Genomic DNA, 13,987 nt, shown 5'->3' with positions numbered 1-13,987 from the left:
TTGAGAGTGCACTTGAGGTTTTCTGATTTTGGAACATTTTGATGGATTTGTTTATTTCATCATATTCTTCCTTGACACTTCTACAATTACATATTCCACATTCCACGTAAAAATATTTTTCACTCGAATATTGAAATTTTATAATATAAATTAACCTTGATAAAAAAATTGAATAATTAAAGTTATTAATTTATCGAGATTAAGTTATTCCAAAACCGTACTTTAAATAAGGCCATCAAACACCACTTCTACAAAAGGAACATCAAAAATTGTATGTGTGTATATATATTAATATAGATATTATGAATTTATGATTAGAGTATATAAGCATAAAAAAAATTTAAGATATAAAAAAAACATGATTTCGAAAATTCTTGAACCGGCCTGCTACTCAAAAGAACAAAAATGGTGTACAGGGGGGATTTACTTTGACAACCAGCAATCCTATTAACAGAAAGATTTATTACCCGTGACCAGTGAGTGTTGAATAGACATACATGCATTTTTTAGCAAAAAAGGAAAAAGGGAAGACATACATGCATTTTTAGCAGCAGCAGCAGCACCACAATAACCACCTTACTAATTCTACTGTGTTTTGAGTAAATCAGCATCTTAAGCCTTTCATTTTCAACCCACTAATCAACAAGAAGATTACACCACAACCCATCTTCTTTTTGCACTTGTATGTATCTATTTATCCATCTCTCTCTCTCTCTCTCTCTCTCTCTGTATATATGCATGTGTATAAATTAGGGTGTGTTTACAGATTTGGGATGATTGAACTTGTTTGTGGTAGCCCTGTTTGTCAGATCATTTTCATCTTCTTGTGAGTTTTTTTTTCATATAGAACTTATAAGGAACTGATTAAGCTCATTATTTCAGGGTTTTTTTTTATGATATTTACCTTGTATTCTTGGTTTTTGTATGTGTGGTGTTGATTGCCATTTTCTGTTAGACTGTTTAGGGGTTTGACAAACCCTTGATTATTAGTGTTGTTTGGACTTGGTAGCAGTGGGAGATTTGCGGGTCTCTAGTCGAGATCAGTTTTTGGAGCCCTAATTGATATACACTATGCATATTTCATACATTTATACATTATAAATTTGAAATGTTTGGGCCCCCTGAGTGTAGGGGGACTAGGCGCAAGTCTTGTCCTATAGTCAGGACCCACCCGTGTGATTGGAAGTGTCGAACGTAGATACACGTTCCAAGTGTCAGACTGGGTATTTTATTAATATTATTGCATGTTATTAGCCCAAAGTGAAGTGTTCGAGTGTCGAGAATACTGGGTACTGAGATAAAGATGAAGAGTCAGGGTAATGGAAATTGAGTTGTGTAGTTATAGTGATCGGGGATACTTGTATGGTATATGAACCTTAAATGTAGGCTCTGCAACTATTTTTCTTAGTTGCCTGATTTTTTAGCCATACTTTGCTCTGCTAACAATAGGCTAGTGCTTAGTGTATGTTGTTGTCATGACCATAGAAGCACGGACCTTGCTGCCTTCTGCACTGGTAGTTGTTTTGTCACGGGTAAGTTTTTGAATGTGTACTAATGGTCAGAGAGTTTTTAGCAGTGTAGGCTGTTCGAAATCTATTATGTTGGGCACTTTAGATTTAGGAAAGCCTTCGGGTCTCTACACTAATCATAATTTTCCTCAGTGGTCCAGTTGTTTTAACAAATGTAATTTACGATTGTTGCCTTGCGGTTCTTAGTTTCACAAGGTTTGAAACACTAGCAAGGTACAGAAAGTCTAGTTGTGATAGCAGGGAGTAGCAAGTCCAGTTGCTACTCTGTCAACTTTATTTTTCTTTCTGCTATTGGTCCGTTATTATAATAAAATGACAATAGCAAGTCTAAATGTATTCTCCTTGTGTCATGTTTTCTCCTTGTATGATTGTATCATGTTTATCTTCTTGGGCATCAAGCAGTGTCACTTTTCTTTGCTTCTATCCCTTTATTGACATAAAATATTTCATGTACTTGTAAGTTTTATAATGTAAGATTTGGGAGCAGAATAAGTTCATCATTTTGGAGTATATATGTTTGCACTTTGTATATTTATTACTTATATAGTTAATGTAATTTTCTATAAATTGTTGAGGGTTTTGACAAACCCTTGATTTTTAGTGTTCCTCGATTTGATTGGAAGTGTTGAACCTAGATATGTGTTCGAATGTATGGATTTAATAATATTTTGAAAATGTAGCATGCTTTTAGCCTAAATTGTAGTGTTAAGTATTCATGCTCGGACAAGTGTCGAGTGTGTGACACGGGAATTGAGATCAGCATGAAGTCAGAGTAACAAGTAACAACATATATATTGACTTTTTTTAATTATGACTCTCTTGTTTAGATATATTTTCCTTAAACACTAAATACAACAGTGACTGCTTTAGCAAGTCTGGTTATTATAATAACAAGGAATAGCAAGTTCAGTCTAGTTGCCAATCTGTTATACCTATTTTACTTTGGTTGGTCCATTAATATAGTAAAACGGCAACAGAAAGTTTAGTGATCTTGTTGGGCATCAAGTAGAGCCACTTCACTTAGCTACTACTGTGCCTATCTTGAACGTGTTCTTCCTGTGTGCACATGCAGGCACTCTCTTATGTACACACCAAATTTCTTTGATGCTTTGGTACACGCAAGGTTTTCAGATGTGTGCACCTAACCTTCTAGTAATTTTGTTTATTAAATCAGTTTCGCATTAGTAAGCTTCTATATAATGATCAGAGTATAAAAGTACCTTTTAATCTTTTATTATGCAGGCGTGATGGGGCAATTCGATGCTGCGAGTGAAAAAATGGATATTCTTCAAGAAAAAACTTTAAAGGTAGAGGATAAAGAATTAGAGGAGGCAAATCAGAGGTATATATCAGTACATTATCCTCAATCTTTTGGGGAGTATGTTGATAGTGACAGTGAGGAACCTGAAATGGACCCTGAGGAGGAACCTGAAGAGGACCCTGAGGAAGAACCTGAAGAGGAACCAGAGAAGGATCCCGAGGAGGAACCTGAAGAGGATCCCGAGGAGGAACCTGAAGAGGATCCTGAGGAGGAACTGGGGGAAGACCTAGAGATGGACCGAAACTTATGTCATGAGAAAGTGGCTGTAGAATATGCCACTCCTTTAAACTTAAGTAGTGCAATTTTTTCTGCTAAACAACTAACAGACCACGAAGATGAAGAACCCTTGGCGGAGTGTGTTTTTAAGCCAAATCCTGAGAGTGAGACTGATAGAATTTATCAGAAATCGTCAGATGCTAAACATAGGAGGGTGGTTAATGCAGCAGTCAGACCTTCTATATCACAAAGCTATGGGCTGGAAATGAATTGCAAGTATGATGAAGTTTCTGAACAAAAATTTAACATTGAGTATGCTGCTATAGAATCAGGACAGCTTGAGGAGACTGTTGGTGGTAATGAAAATTCTGTAGAACAAACTAATCGTGGGAAAAGGAGGTGTAGCAAATGGGATCAAGGTCCTAAAGAGGACAAAAAAGAAGTTATAGAAGAGAGAAAATGCAAAAAGGGTAAAACAGTGTGGGATGCTAATGATTTCCAGACTACAGTGCAAGAGCCTCTTCAGCTGACAGAATTGCGCAGTAGGGTGTGTGAACCTTTACTAGATTTAGAGGTACAGTCACTGAAAAAAAGATTTTCAGAAATCAGCAGCATACTCGATCCATTAGTAGATGACAAACTTGAAATAGGAGTTTATGCATTTGACAAACTAATCAAAGAACGTGAAAAGATCTTTCTGGAGTTGGCGAAGAGAAATGCAATTATTTCTAAGGAACTGTATGTACCAGTGAAAGAATATCCAAAGTATAACTTCATTGGCCTTATACTTGGACCAAAAGGAAACACGCAAAAAAGGATGGAGTTGAAAAGTGGTTGTATGATTCGGCTGAGAGGTAAAGATTCGTCAAAATCAGCACAAGAAGTTGATTCATCTGAGGATGAAGAATTGAATGTCTACATAGAGGCAGTTAGTCAGAAATCTCTTGATGCTGCTGTATGCATGGTTAACAAACTACTCATCTCAGTAGAAGATGAAGTGAATGATCTTAAGCGAGCTCACTTAGAGGAAGTATCTAATCTCAAAGAAGCAACTTTGTTTAGCTCATGCAGTGTGTGCAAGGAGCCAGGACATGATCAATTAGCCTGTCCTCTGAAGAAAGCTACATTGAAGGCCAGTTCTGACACGTGTGTAAGCTTCAGTCGTCCCAGCTTTTCTTGTCCAGTAACCCATTCAAACTTGAAAATTAAATCCTCCAGAGAAATAGATGCTGCAAATCTTTATGTTGGATATCTTCCCCAAACCATAGATGATAGTCGTTTGCATGATCTTTTTTCTCCATTTGGAACAATCACTCAGTTGAGAGTTACATTAGATAAGAAAACTGGTTATAGTATGGGATATGGCTTTGTAAGATTTGATACCCCCTCTGCTGCGAACTTAGCCATAATGCACATGAACGGGTATCAGATTGGTGGTCACAGACTGAGAGTGAGAATAGCAGGTGCTCCACCTGCCACAGGACAACCAGCCACAAGCTTCCTTCCTGTTTGTTCTAATCCGGGACCTGCAACAGTAGCTACCAGCTACTCCGCTTTGCCTCACTACATGATGCCTAAAAGTGAAGTGTCCGTCCTCAATGATGAAGGCATGGGTGTCTCGTCTTCTCTACACATGGAATCCAGCAATAAAATTTCTCAAACAGAGGCTCCAACTCTTCCTCAGAAAGCCTCAGGCTCCAATCTTTTTGTTGGATATCTTCCCCCAACCGTTGATGACAGTGGTCTGTGGGAGCTTTTTTCTTCTTTTGGAACGATCATTCATTTAAAAGTTCCATTAGATATGGTAACTGGATATAGTAAAGGCTATGGCTTTGTGAGATATGATACGCCCTCTGCTGCGAGCTTAGCCATAATGCACATGAATGGATATGAAGTTGATGGTCGTAGATTGACAGTGAGAATAGCTGGAGATCCACCTGCCACAGGACAGCCAACCATGAGCCTTCTTCCTGTCAATCCTGTTCCTGGACCTGCAACAGTGGCTACCAGCTGCCCTGCTCTACCTGAAGGTATGGTGCTTAATAGTGAAGGCTTATGTTATCCATCATCACAGCACATAAAATACTCGACAAATCTTTATGTTGGATATCTTCCCCAAACCATTGATGATAGTTGTTTGAGGGAACTGTTTTCTCCATTTGGAGCAGTCACTCAATCAAGTGTTGTATTAGATATGAGAACTGGTTATAGTAAAGGCTATGGCTTTGTCAGTTTTGATACTCCCTCTGCTGCAAGCTTAGCCATGATGCACATGAATGGATACCAAATTGATGGTCACAGACTGGCAGTCCGCTTGAGAACTGTTGGTGCTGCACCTCCTACAGGACCACCAGCCACGAGCCGCCTCCCTTTATATTCTATTCCTCAACATACAACAGTAGCTACCAGCTGCCCTGCTTTGCCTTCCTATATGATGCCAAATTTTTCTCAGAATATGGAAAGCAAAAATGAAAATGATGCTCCAATAATTTCTCAGGAAGTCTCAGGGTCAACTGGCTCGAACACCCAACTGTCAACAACTGCTTCTGTGTTAAGGTCATCTGAGTCGGGAACTGCTTCCTCATCAGCTGGATCATTGACTGCACTTTCATCGACTGGTTTGGCTGCAGCATCATCTAAGTCAAGGAGCGTAATCTCATCATATAGTTTTAGTTCATTGTTCTGTGGTGATCACGACTATCGTGACTCAAGTCTCTAATCAAACTTTACATGAAAACATTATAAACCCCTTGCTCATGACCAAATTGTCGGTACAGGAGTTTGCAGGCAATTCAAAGAGCACCTATGTTCTCAGTTAAGATTTCATGTTATGCTCGTTATTGATCATTGACAAGGCTTTACAGAGTAATTTATATTTTATTTCTCTCTCAAAATAAAATCAATATACATAAGCATCACATTGTCTTACATTAAGCGTCAAATACAAAACATCCTTGACACTTGAATTAATAGATTAGGGGGTTCCCCTGATGCTATTCAAAAATATTCTCAACTCCCTTGCCTTCCTTGTGTGTTCTGGTGATAACTCGTTTTCCGTATCACTCAAATCAATGAATTCGATGGATGGAACCTTAGCTTCTTGACATTTCGCGGCGACATTGGGGATATACGGAACATTGGCTTCTTGACATTTTGCAACTTTACGGGCACGCATTGGTGGTGAAGGGCTCAGCAGATCAATTACCTCTGCTTGCTGCACAGCCAAAGCACTTGAATTGTAAATCTGGTCCACTTTTTCTAGATTGCTTTTGGATCCTGTACTAAGTGGCATGCTTTGATCTGTTTGGCATACTTCGTTTAAGTAACTTGCTTTCTCTGTTACTGATTGTCTATACAAAACAGCCTTTTGCGTAGCAATGTGTTCATTTTCAATGTCGAGTAACAGGTCTTGCAGCTTTTTATCAATTTCACTGATGGGAGCTTCCTTCTCAGATTTCTTTATTCTTGGTTTACGTATGTTTTGTTTCTTTGCTTGCGCTCTTTTTTCCTCAAACTCCACTCTTTTTTCTGGACAAGCACTGCAATGAGAGAGAGCAGACATAAGTCACCAGAAGTCATCTTACTGAACAATATAGCACTGATACAACAGCAGTAGGTCTAAATTTATAATATACTACTTGCAGGCTTGCAGCAAAGGGCCAAGACATCAGTAGTTCATAATGCAAAACACATGTGCACTAGGGTTTAGTCGTTTAGACATGTATAAAGGAGATTCCTATAATCAACAGTGAGAATAGGCCAGCAACAGTTATGATTGCATACAGAATTCATCAAATCAAAACCAATTTCATAAGTAGTTATCTGGAGTAGAGATTGGGCGTACTACGACCACATATAAAGATTCCTTTCGCCTTTAATTCTAGAAAAGATTATAACTACATATTAAGAGTGCTCGTGGCTTGTGAGGGTTTTTTAGTGTAATCTAATTCTATGAATTATTCTGCAAGCCAACTATTAAAAAATATGTTTACCGAGTCATTGACATTTCGAAAATCAAAGCTCTAGGAAGAACGATTGAGAAAAACTACAACAAAAGTTAAAATTGAAATTACCACTCTATGAGATCAGCAGGTACTACTGATGTTTTAAGTCCATCAATATCTTCCCAAGAGACTTCAAAACTCTCTCTTCCCAGGACCTTCCTGTGCTTGATTATTTCTAATAGAGGACACCTGACTGGCATCTGTAGTAAAAAATGTAGTGCTCAGATTGCAGAAAAGAATGAAAAAACACAGAACAAGAGTCGGGCTCAATGTTTTGATCAAGATTTTGACCCCATCATTATAGAAAGCATATTTAAGCTAAAAGCTGAATCTGCAAAGGATCTTTTGCCACTAAGTTTTATACCAGAACATCATGATAACACAAAAACAACATAGAAGGTTTCCAAACGATGTTGTAGGATGGACAACCGGTCAAAAAACTTCTCCAATTTACATTTCCAATATATATAGATATATGCAGTAACCATATATATAAACTTTGATCTTTAGTAACTAATCTCTGAGCCTATAAAACATTGGGGTGATTGATCCGTCAATTGTCATAACTCTTAAGGCTTCCTGGGATTAATATACTACACCAGAAAGCCCATATTTTATTACATTACGTGGTCTCCCAGATTAAGAATTAGTATGTAGTCTACCTTTTAGGAATCAATTAAAAGTTATTTGCAAACTATAGATATCTAAACCTTAGTATGAAAAGAGAAAGGAGAAAAAAAGCCTTCGGACTCAGGAAGTGCCCACAAAAAAAATCTTATGACTTCCGAGTGACAAATCAAGCTATACTTGCATAAATTGTTCATTACTCAAAAACAGTTTACATCATTTTTGCAATTTTATAGATAAATATAAAAAGGTCCTTCCTTGAATTGTACAGCAATACCTTGTCCAATGGAGGCCCAAGTCCAAGTGCTGATGAAGTAGAACGCAAATTGGCGAACTGCCTCAACTTCCTCTCAGCAATCTTTGGAAGGATGTACTCATCTGATGATTACAAACACAATTAACTTAAGTAAAGTATGTCCAAGTAACCTCAATACGGGACCCAAGAATGCCATCATGAACAGATTACAGGTTAAACACTATTTTTTTGGCCAAGAAATTGTCATTTTCACTTGCATAGTCAATTGAAGATTCATAATTCTCTCCCAATTTGCAGACGGATGGTAAACTTTTTAAAGGAAAGAAAAAAATAACAAAACATAACCCATTCCAATTTAAAGCATAAAAGCAGCTAGTTGACATATAGAAAAGAACATCAATAAACTTATTTAACATATGTTTCATTATAGAAGCTTAAGCTCAGGAAGGTCAATATAACAACCAAAAGCACTACATTATTCTTTCTGTTGGTTGAATCAATAAATGCAGATGTAACTAGAGTGACTATTGCAAAAAGTATGTAAAGAGTAGAAAATATCCGGTGACTGGATATATGATCGTGGAATATACTTGGCACAAATTCTCCAACATTCAACATTATCAATACATACTATTATATACTACTTTTTGGGCCAATTTAAGCAAAGAGATGAACGAATATACATCAAAATCATTGATGATAAAAAATGTTGATTTCCACCTGAACTGCATCAATATAAATGCAGCAGCGTCATTATTTTCTACTAATAAAGTAATATACAAGGCTACAAGAACTTCTAATGCTTCATTAAACATTTAAAATAAAGTCCACAAGATTTACAATGATATAAAAAATCCTTGGCACACTGTGATGGAGAAAATAAAAAAAGCCAAGACATAGCTCAACCACTGAATCATCGGATAGGAAAAACCAGATTAGCTTAAATGATGGAAATTAATAATCCCAAATACAAGATTATCATACATTTTTTCATCATAAATTTGATCCAAGTTCTTCATTTTATGTTTTACGCTTTGTAATCAAGCTTATAAAGTAAATAAAACAAACTCTTAGGGGTAGCTACTAATTAATCTTACAAGTTCCCTTTATTTTAGATCAAATTTGATATAAATTTCAGATAGGTGAAGTGAACATTGCTTTATGCATCAAAAGACTTACCAGTTTTCTCTGGAGGCCACTCGAAATATCGAGCACATATATTCTGAAGTTTGAGGCGGTCAAATGGAAGGCCACCAAGAGCCCTGCAAAGTTTAAGAAAATATGAGTTCTCTCGAAATCCTGCTCTTTTTTCAAGTTCAATTCAAGTGCTACTTATACAAGCACAATGCCAAAAAGGAATGAGAGGTATCTGTAGTGAAAGATGCTTTGTGGCAAAGGTCCATCTCCCATGAGGCCATGACAAGGTCATGACCAAAGATTTCCGATCCTCATTCCCCATCCACTTATACTTCTAAGAAAATGTCAAAATTAGAGTGATACAGACATAATCAAGGTAGGTGGAGATCACCTTTGCACCACAGAAGAGTCAGCTGTGTGGCATTTTGGCCTCAGATATGCCTCGATCACAGCTAAATATTGGTTCTCATTTGGCAAATCATGTACAGGTCCTACTAAGACAATCACATACTATGAGTTAATGGTGCCTTAACAAAAAAAAAACCAAAATCTTACAAATTTGAAAAATTAGCTCGGATCACACAGTGTTTGATTATATAATGGCAGGAGTCACAGAGAACTTCAAAACTTTAGAGTCATCACTTATCTATATATTAAATGTGCAGTAGCTTAATGTGAACACTTAATAAAAGATTTAAAACTCATCAGAGTAAAGGTCTATGGTAAAGTAACATATAAGATTTTCTCTGCATTAATTTTTATGATAACGTTCTAATATATCTGTCATTTTTAGAAGATTTTAAGCTCGTCAGAGTACAAGTTGTAACACATAAGATTTATTTTTTTTTAAAAAAAACTCTTTTTTCACACATGCCTTAGACTGTCATAAATTAATTGTAGTATATTAATTACAAAAGCAATATTTTGAGTGTTATACCATTTTCATTGATTGGATGGGAGTAGTTTTCTTTGTTAGTACGTCTGGGAGCTTTATTCTGTTTCTTTGAAACCTTTGGCTTATTTGCAAAGGATAATCCATCTGATGCAACTCGTTGAAGAACATTACATTCACCTATTGACTTCACAATCTGGCATGCTGCTTCCTGTACCAGAAGTAAGATATATTACACCCTAATCAGCATTGTGCAGAAAATTAAGTTGTTAAAGGAACTTCAATAGCAGTCAAAGCAGGCCATCACGGTTTGAACTTACCTGACCAAGCTTACGGACTCCGGGTGTATAATCACTTCCAAGAAGAAGTGCCAGAGTTATCTGAGAAATATAAACCAACTTGTTACTCGATACCTGTATTCCCTTCTCAGTAAATACTACTAAAAGAAATATCTCATTTACCACATATGACTACCATTTAATTCTTGAAAGATCCTAACCAACAGTCAACAGTACAGATATAATGTGCAGGAGAGTTCACCAAGCAACCATGATGGAGCTTCTCGTGGTAGCATAATAACAGAAGATGACACATCTACATAAAGATGCATATGCAAGGTGTGTGATTAAACCCTGCTCGGGATACACCAAATATCTTAGGTTTCGTGCTGGAGAACAGAAATCTTTGCACCAGTCCATTACAACACCTTGTGTAGAATACACTTAAAAGAGTTCCCAAGGAAACTAATTTACGTAAGAAAAGAATATCCAGTCAGTATGAACATATTAAGCTTGATGGAGCTAAGATTTAGACTCTAGAAGCCATTTAGTTAACTAATCTGACTGCAATACAGTTTGAGAAATGAACCATGACAGTTTAAGTAAGACATGCAGGGCTATGTTCTTGCTAACTCGCAACTTTAATAGAAAGCCGAAATAGGCATCTATTTTGGAATTTTGAAAATTAAGAAGTATGTTACCAAGGAGTTCCTCCCAAAACCGAGCTTTGTCTCGATGTCATTCATCTCATAACAGACAACATAACCACCTTCACCTATATCATCAGGCCGTATTTAGAAATAAACTGTACAAAAGAGATATTAAAGCAGAAAAGCTGAAAAGCAAAGGTTTGATGGAAAAAGGGAAAGAATATACCAAGACATATATCTCTATACACTGTTCTTGCACCGAACAAAAATATATCTGAATCTGAAGTGAAACATCCATCCTGATAATAACAGGCATAATAAAACCCAAATATATATATATATGATAACATAAGTGATACATATTTTCATTACACAGCATATAAGTTTAGTTTAAAACTATGACACAGAGGTTTCGCTTACACATAATGACTCTGAGTTAAGTAGTGCACACTGAGCTTCCGCTTCTTCAAGGCTGAGTAGTCAGGAAAAAATTACAGAAGTTTTTTTAGAAATGTAGTACACAAAATCAGAGATGATGAAAAAAGTTGTAGTCAACATTAAAAAAATAAACTTCAAGTTCTAAAAGGTTTCCTTCCTAACACAGCAAGTGACAAACAGGAGCGCATCTGTAACCACGTGTGCCAAATCATGAAGTTCAAAATTTGACCAAATACAGGTTCACCCCTCTTGTGTTATTAAATATTAACATTGACTTGTGAAGGATAGAACTAGACTACCTAATTATACAAGGAATCCCAAGAGCCATGCCAAGAATGTTAGCCTCTTTTATCATGCCAGAGAATTCTGATCCCATATTCCTCTGAAGTGAAGAAGCTTTATCTGAATTTGTTTCATCTTGAGAAACCTGCCTTGACCCAAAAAAATAAAAACTAAAGGTAATACAACAGAATTTTCATGCAAAATTTAAGTAGCAACAAAGAAGAAGAATATGTCGAGATTGCTATAATCATTAGAGAAGTTTATACCTTACTTTCTGAATTCAAGCGCCTTCTGTAAGTTGACAGTTTGATGGCAGGAATGGCTCCATCTACGGTGTATCAGAGATTCAAAATTCACCCAATAAAAATGTAGTGTTAATTGTACATGCTCTCATAGCAATAACATACTTTGGTTCAGGCATTTGCTCATATAATCTCACTAAAGAGGGAGCCATTTTCATTGTTACTGTTCCGGCTGTTAAAATAAGGTCTGCTTGTCTAGGACTTGATCTTGGGACTAGTCCATAACGATCAAAGTCGAATCATGAGCCTATTAGTGAAGCAAATTCAATAAAGCAACAATTGGTACCATAGAGAAGCGGCCATAAACTAGAAAGTCTTGACCAATTTGAAAGATCGTTTGATGTAGTTGAAATAACTGAATTTTGGGTTGTTCGATCAAGTAAGGGAAACTCGATGGAATTCATAACTGTCTCAATATTCTTTTTTTTTTTTTTCCTTTTTATTGTCTGAATGTTTAGAAGCTAAGACCATTCCAATGCCCCTTTTCGCCATGCATAAACTAAACCAACAATTAAGATAAGCACGAAAATTAAAGTTTCTACAAATACAGATATACCTAATACATCGAAACTCATTGCCCATGGATAAAGAAAAACTGTTTCAACATCAAAAACAACACAATTGAGAAATGTATTCCATGTGTCGATTCATAATGTTACTATTAACATATGATCTTGCATATTCAACTCTCTTGAATTACTAGGCACGTACAAGCCATTCACCTAATTTGGTATAGTTTCCATAGGAAACAACTGAATGTTCATAGCATCATTGGCAAATACAGTAAGGATATATTTAACAATAAACAATTAAAAGCTCACAAGGTTTTTGACATCAGCCCCACTCTGGTTTGATAGCAAGTTCATTCAGCAACTCCATTGAACAAATGAACCATTACTAATTTATATTTCACATGGTGAAGGGTGATACCTATTATCCTTAGACACAATTTGGATTCATTCTTTCCATTTCTAACTATCCAAACCATACAATATGAAATCATTTTTTAGGGGGTATATCAATTAGTTATTCATATACCAAAGCACCTTCTTACACTGATTCTTATTATATTTTTTCCAAAATACCACGATTAAAATAGTAGCCCCCCTTCACCACATGGAATCCACATTCACAAATTGTGCATCATCGTTTCTCAAGCGACATGCACATATAAAAAAACATTCTTAATGTGGTGGCTTGGGTTACCGTATAGTGTTAAAATTCAGCACTAAATCCACTATTTAAATTTTAGAGAGGCACATAAATCTGCAATCTTGATACATAAGCACCAAATTATCAAAAATCACAAATCTTCAAAACTTTACATAAGAAATGCATAAAAGGGGTACTAGTAATAGTACCTGCAACCAAGATGATGGTACAATTCAACGCGAGAAGAGCTCGAAGACGGTGAAAGAGACCTCTAAGATAAACCTTATCTTTGGTAGAACAATGTGATTTATTCACATTGTGAAGTTGTACAATCCAACATGAGAGATCTATGCACACCCTTTTGTCCCTTTAAGCAATTCATTGAGCCCAATCCAAATTATGGTTCAAATTCATCATCAAAATCAAATCTTTATTTGAAATAAATAAAATAAAGAATCGAAATAAAAAGGAGGGGTGAAATTATTACCTGAGATGTTCAAGAGGAAGGGTTTTCTTGCAAGAATCCAAGATGTCCCACAGATGTTTCACTCCCATCCTTCTTCACTGAATGTGTTGTGTGTTATGTTCTGTTTTTTCAATTTGAAATGAAGAGAGGGAAAGTATTACCAAATGGTAAATAAGGTTCTTCGTCTTCTCCCTGATTTCATCATAGAAAATGGATTAAAATACAACTTAAATATTATGATATTTATTAATATTATTTGAAATTTACAGAAATACGATGATATTCAAAAATTGTTCGGTTCTTTAATCTGATAAAATGATAATTTTTATGGGATTTTTGAATATATTTTATACTTTACGAATTCTTTCCATAATTCACGATACCTTGAAGAATTGTATTTAATAACTAAATATTCTATATCATAATTATGATATTTT

At 35.9% G+C, this 13,987-nt stretch overlaps 2 protein-coding genes across 9 annotated transcripts; one reads left to right on the top strand and one right to left on the bottom strand.

The window, feature by feature from the left end:
- Window positions 1-451: 451 nt before the first annotated feature.
- LOC108210855 (uncharacterized) lies at window positions 452-5,819 on the top strand. 4 transcript variants are annotated; one of them, XM_017382293.2, is made up of 3 exons: window positions 452-682; window positions 2,602-2,662; window positions 2,772-5,819. In XM_017382293.2, the coding sequence occupies exon 3, from the start codon at window positions 2,777-2,779 to the stop codon at window positions 5,783-5,785; it is 3,009 nt and encodes a 1,002-aa protein (XP_017237782.1). In that variant the 5' UTR covers window positions 452-682; window positions 2,602-2,662; window positions 2,772-2,776; the 3' UTR covers window positions 5,786-5,819. The 4 variants fall into 4 exon arrangements, with proteins under 4 accessions (XP_017237782.1, XP_017237784.1, XP_017237781.1 ...); XM_017382292.2 differs by lacking the exon at window positions 452-682 and adding an exon at window positions 695-826; XM_017382295.2 differs by lacking the exon at window positions 2,602-2,662.
- A 104-nt stretch (window positions 5,820-5,923) lies between these two features.
- On the bottom strand, window positions 5,924-13,734 carry LOC108210857 (single-strand DNA endonuclease 1). Of its 5 annotated transcripts, none has more exons than XM_017382298.2 (14): window positions 13,572-13,734; window positions 13,294-13,451; window positions 11,897-11,958; window positions 11,648-11,775; window positions 11,331-11,382; window positions 11,137-11,209; window positions 10,962-11,035; window positions 10,303-10,362; window positions 10,028-10,193; window positions 9,482-9,584; window positions 9,133-9,215; window positions 7,975-8,075; window positions 7,140-7,270; window positions 5,924-6,605 (listed from the first exon to the last, which is right to left on the bottom strand). In XM_017382298.2, exons 1-14 carry the CDS (start codon window positions 13,637-13,639, stop codon window positions 6,041-6,043), a joined length of 1,824 nt encoding a protein of 607 aa, XP_017237787.1. In that variant the 5' UTR covers window positions 13,640-13,734; the 3' UTR covers window positions 5,924-6,040. The 5 variants fall into 5 exon arrangements, with proteins under 5 accessions (XP_017237787.1, XP_017237789.1, XP_017237790.1 ...); XM_017382300.2 differs by having other exon boundaries at window positions 9,482-9,581; XM_017382301.2 differs by lacking the exon at window positions 13,572-13,734 and having other exon boundaries at window positions 11,648-11,779; window positions 13,294-13,359.
- Window positions 13,735-13,987: the final 253 nt, after the last annotated feature.

This window comes from Daucus carota, chromosome 3 (genome assembly GCF_001625215.2).
Source record: "Daucus carota subsp. sativus chromosome 3, DH1 v3.0, whole genome shotgun sequence".
Lineage (NCBI taxonomy): Eukaryota > Viridiplantae > Streptophyta > Magnoliopsida > Apiales > Apiaceae > Daucus > Daucus carota.
The sequence above is the reverse complement of the archived record's forward strand: the minus strand, read 5'-3'. Positions and strand labels throughout refer to the sequence as shown.